At 55.4% G+C, this 4,782-nt stretch overlaps 1 protein-coding gene across 1 annotated transcript in view; it reads left to right on the top strand.

Annotated features, from left to right (window-relative positions):
- Positions 1-356: 356 nt before the first annotated feature.
- SHANK1 (SH3 and multiple ankyrin repeat domains 1) overlaps positions 357-4,782 on the top strand; it is a gene marked incomplete at its 5' end in the record, with an annotated part of 58,706 nt that continues 54,280 nt past the window's right edge. The window contains 3 exon segments of the mRNA XM_014550455.1: positions 357-452; positions 2,654-2,762; positions 2,845-2,996. Coding sequence (XP_014405941.1) covers positions 357-452; positions 2,654-2,762; positions 2,845-2,996 — 357 coding nt within the window.

Here is a 4,782-nt window from a genome sequence, read left to right as displayed (position 1 = left end):
GAGCAAGGAACCTTCAGGATCTCCGGGCCCCTGAGAACCACCTAAGAGTCAGAGAGGCCCAAGTTCAAGTGACCGTCGGTTCTCCGAGCGGCAGAGGGGCCTTGGGAAAGTCAGGTCCCCGCTCCAGGCTTCTCCTCGCCCGTCACATTCGGGAAGGATTCCTGGTTTTAGCAGGTGTTTCAGAACATTCCCTGATAGTCTGCACAGCAGGCCTGCACCCCCACAGCGGGTCTGCACCCCCACAGCAGGCCTGCGCCCCTCTGCCTACCCAGCCCAGGCCGCGGCTGTTTGCACCCTGGCCCTGAGCTCAGCGGGAGTCCGGCCTCCTCCCCAGGCCCTGACTCTGGCCTCTGCCTCCCTTCCCCCGCCCCTCGCCTCAGTTCCGGTACAAGACCCGCGTTTACAAACAGACCAACCTGGACGAGAAGCAGCTGGCCAAGCTGCACACAAAGGTGAGAGGACCCTGCTGGCACCTGCCCCCCCACCCCCATCTCCCTGTGCCCTGCCCGGAGCCCACTCCCCAGCCCCTGCCTCCCCCACCTCTTCCTGACAGCCCTCCACATCCCTCGACCCTTTTGTTCCTCTGCCAGGACAGCCCCCCAGGCCCCCCTCCCTGTATCGTAACTCCTGAACCTCCCCTTGTGCCCCTCATTCCTGTGCCCAGGCCCACACCGCGTCCGCCTGCTTGGACTGTCCTGTCCCATCTCCTGGGTCCCTCATACCCATGCAGGGTCCCTCACCCTCCTCAGCCTGGACTGTGATGCCCAGTGTCCCTCTGCCTGGGGTTGATTCGTAGATTCCCCGAGTCCCCCAATCCCATGGCCTAATCTCTACCAGATCCAAGGATGCCCGTCCCCAGCCACATCTGTCCTCCAGGCCCCTTGCCTTCCTGTGCTCGGACCATGTGTCTCTGCTGGTCCCGAAAAGCTGGGAGGAAGCCAGGGGGCTGCTTTGGTCCACAGTGAAGTGAAGCCCGGCCAGTGTGGCTCAGTGGTTGAGCATTGACCTATGAACCAGGAGGTCACAGTTAGATTCCTGGTCAGGGCACCACATGCCCAGGTTGCATGCTCGATCCCCAGTAGGGGACGTGCAGGAGGCAGTCCATCAATGATTCTCTCTTATCATTGATGTTTCTCTCTCTCCCTCCCTCTCCCTTCCTCTCTGAAATCAATAAAAAAAAATATTTTTAAAAAACAGTGAAGTGGCCCTAACCAGTTTGGCTCAGTGGATAGAGCGTCGGTCTGTGGACTCAAGGGTCCCAGGTTCGATTCCGGTCAAGGGCATGTACCTTGGTTGCAGGCACATACCCAGTAGGAAGTGTGCAGGAGGCAGCTGATCGATGTTTCTAATTCTCTATCCCTCTCCTTTCCTCTCTGTAAAAAAATCAATAAAACATATTAAAAACAAAAAACAGTGAAGTGAAGGATCATTGTCATTTGGGGATTCCTCCTCATCTCCCGCCAGCATGCATTCGGCCTAGTCCTCCCCCCAATATCCATCCCTCCACACCTGTGCTGTCCACTGCGGGAGCCACCGGCCACACACAGCTCCCCGGCACGTGCAAGTGTGGTGGGTCCCCAAGCTTAGCCAGGCTCTGAGAGTGAAATGCATGCCCGACTTCAAAGAAACGTGGATGAGAGAGAAACATTGGTCAGCTGCCTCCTGCACGCCCCCTGCTGGGGATCGAGCTCAAAACCTGGGCACGTGCCCTGACCTGAACCTGTGACCTCTTGGTGCAAGGGATGACCCTCAACCAACTAAGCCACACCAGCCAGGGCATTTTTTAAAATTAAAAAGTTTTATTTATTTATTGGTTGATTTAAGAGGTGGGGGGTGGGGAGAGAAACATCAATTTGTTGTTCCACTTACTGATGCATTCATTGGTTGATTCTTGTATGTGCCTTGTCCGGGGATCAAGCCCACAACCTTGGTGTATCAGGATGATGTTCTAACCTACTGAGCTATCCAGCCATGCTGTTCCCTGTCTTTCCTTTTCTTTTCTTTTCTCTTCTTTTCTTTATCCTCACCCAAGGATATATTTTCCCATTGATTCCTAGAGAGAGTGGAAAGGAGGGAGGAGGGGGAGAGAGAGAGAGAGAGAGAGAGAGAGAGAGAAACATTGATGTGAGAGAGACACATCGATTGGTTGTCTCCCGCACATGCTCGCACCGGGGCTGGGGAACCTGCAGCCAAAGTATGTGCCCTTCACTGGGAATCGAACCTGAGACCCTTCGGTCCAAGGGCCGATGCTCCAACCATTGAGCCAAACCAGCTAGGGCCCCCTTTCTTTTTTATTTATTTATTTTCAATGTATTTTTATTGATTTTTAGAGAGGAAGGGAGAGGGAGAGAGAGATAGAAACATGGATGATGAGAGAGAATCATTGATCAGCTGCCTCCTGCATGCTCCCTGCTGGGGATCAAGCCCGCAACCCGGGCATGTGCCCTGACCGGGAATCGAACCGTGACCTCCTGGCTCATAGGTCGATGCTCAACCACTGAGCCATGCCGGCCGGGGCCCCCTTTCTTTTTTTAAAAAAGTGGCTACTAAGGACTCTCAATGCCTTGTGTGGCTCACTGTGTACTTCACTGGAGATCCCAGCTTTACCCCTGGCTCCCTCGCGGGCCTGTCCTCTCTCTTGTCCACGACCCAGACCGGACTGAAGAAGTTTCTGGAGTACGTGCAGCTCGGAACGTCGGACAAGGTGGCACGGCTGCTGGACAAGGGGCTGGACCCCAATTACCACGACTCGGATTCAGGAGGTAGGGACGGGGTCAGGGGTTTGGTGGGGGACACCCAGCACCAGGCCTGGGGGCTGCATGTGACTGGCTGTCTCACCCTCAGAGACCCCCCTGACGCTGGCTGCCCAGACGGAAGGCTCCGTAGACGTGATTCGAACTCTGTGCCTGGGCGGGGCCCACATCGACTTCCGAGCCCGGGATGGCATGACAGCCCTGCACAAGGCCGCGTGCGCCCGGCACTGCCTGGCTCTCACGGTGAGGTGCCAGCCCCCCGGGACCCTCCCGCAGATCCGAGACACCCCCAAATTGCCGTGTTTCCCACACAGACTGTCCCCGGCAAATTACTCCAGACCAGCGATGGCGAACCTTTTGAGCTCGGCGTGTCAGCATTTTGAAAAACCCTAACTTAACTCTGGTGCCGTGTCACATATAGAAATTTTTTGATCTTTGCAACCATAGTAAAACAAAGACTTATATTTTTGAGATTTATTTTCTATATTTAAATGCCATTTAACAAAGAAAAATCAACCAAAAGAATGAGTTCGCTTGTCATAGGTTCGCCATCACTGCCCCAGAACCTCCCTCCCCCTCCCCCTCCATTGTCACGCCTCCCACTGGTCTGAGATCCCCGCTCAGGCCCCAGGGGCAGCCACCTCCCAGCTCAGGACCAGCTACAGCTGGCCGTCACACGGGCCTTCCCCTGGGCCCAGGTAGGTGACATGACTCTCCAGACACCCAGATACTCGGTGTCCCCCATCCCCTCTGACCCAGCAGCACCCGGCCACTGTGTCCCTGAGGGGTAGGCCCCCCTCGTGTCCCTTGAGATGCACAGGGAGCTCCCTGCTTTGCCCCCAGGTAGAGACGCTCTTCCACACACACACCTGCAAACACAGCCCCCTCTACCCTTCCCAACCCAGCGTTCACTCCCCAAGCGCACGCCCCCTTCTCTCGCCTGCCAGTGCGGCCCCTCCGCCCGAATAGAGGAGCCGCATCTACCCACAAAGGACATCCACGGAGTCAGCTTGCACAGTCTTATTTTAAAATGCTCTTCCCTTTTTCTTACATATATCGATAGGAGAGAGACATCGACGTGTTGTCCCAATCGTTTCTGCATTCATTGGTTGATTCTTCTGTGTGGCTGACCGGGGGTGGAGCCCAAAACCTTGGGGTATTAGGATGATGCTCTATCCAACTGAGCTACCCGGCCAGGGCTGCTATTCCCTTCCTCCCACCCCCTCCCGAGGGTGCTTGAGCCCTCTTCACACAGAGGCCAGGGTAGATCACCCCCAAATATACGTAGCTGTGGGTAAACGCCCAGATCCACAGGTAGCCCAGCTTAACGGGCCCCCCTCCACCTCCCTTTCTCCAACCCTTTCTTAAAGAACCCCAAACGTGCCCTCGCTGGTTTGACTCAGTGGATAGAGCGTCGGCCTGCAGACTGAAGGGTCCTGGGTTCGATTATGGTCAAGGGCACATGCCCGGGTTGCGGGCTTTGATCCCCAGTGGGGGGGTGGGGAAGACATGCAGGAGGCAACTGATCAATGATTCTCTCTCATCATTGATGTTGCTATCTCTCTGTCCCTCTCCCTTCCTCTCTGAAATCAATAAAAATATATTTAAAAAGAAAAAGAACCCCAAACGTAGTCAAACTCCCGCCAACAAGCCTCTTATACCCTGAAACCCACAGACCCTCGTATGTCCCCCAATGCCCCGCCCTCCCCCACATCCAGACCTGACCTGTCCGGTCTAGTAGCCACTAGCCACCTGGGCTGTTTACATCTAAATGGACTAAAGTGAACGAAAATCAAAACTTAGGCTTCTGGCACCCGGCCGGTGTGGCTCAGTGGTTGAGCATTGACCTCTAAACCGGGAGGTCACGGTTTGATTCCCGGTCAGGGCACATGCCCGGGTTGCGGGCTTTGATCCCCAGTGGGGGGGTGGGGAAGACATGCAGGAGGCAACCGATCAATGATTCTCTCTCATCATTGATGTTGCTATCTCTCTGTCCCTCTCCCTTCCTCTCTGAAATCAATAAAAATAT

Source organism: Myotis brandtii, unplaced genomic scaffold (genome assembly GCF_000412655.1).
Source record: "Myotis brandtii unplaced genomic scaffold, ASM41265v1 scaffold601, whole genome shotgun sequence".
Taxonomy (NCBI): Eukaryota; Metazoa; Chordata; class Mammalia; order Chiroptera; family Vespertilionidae; genus Myotis; species Myotis brandtii.
Note: the sequence above shows the minus strand (reverse complement) of the source record. Positions and strands in the feature narration are given on the sequence as shown.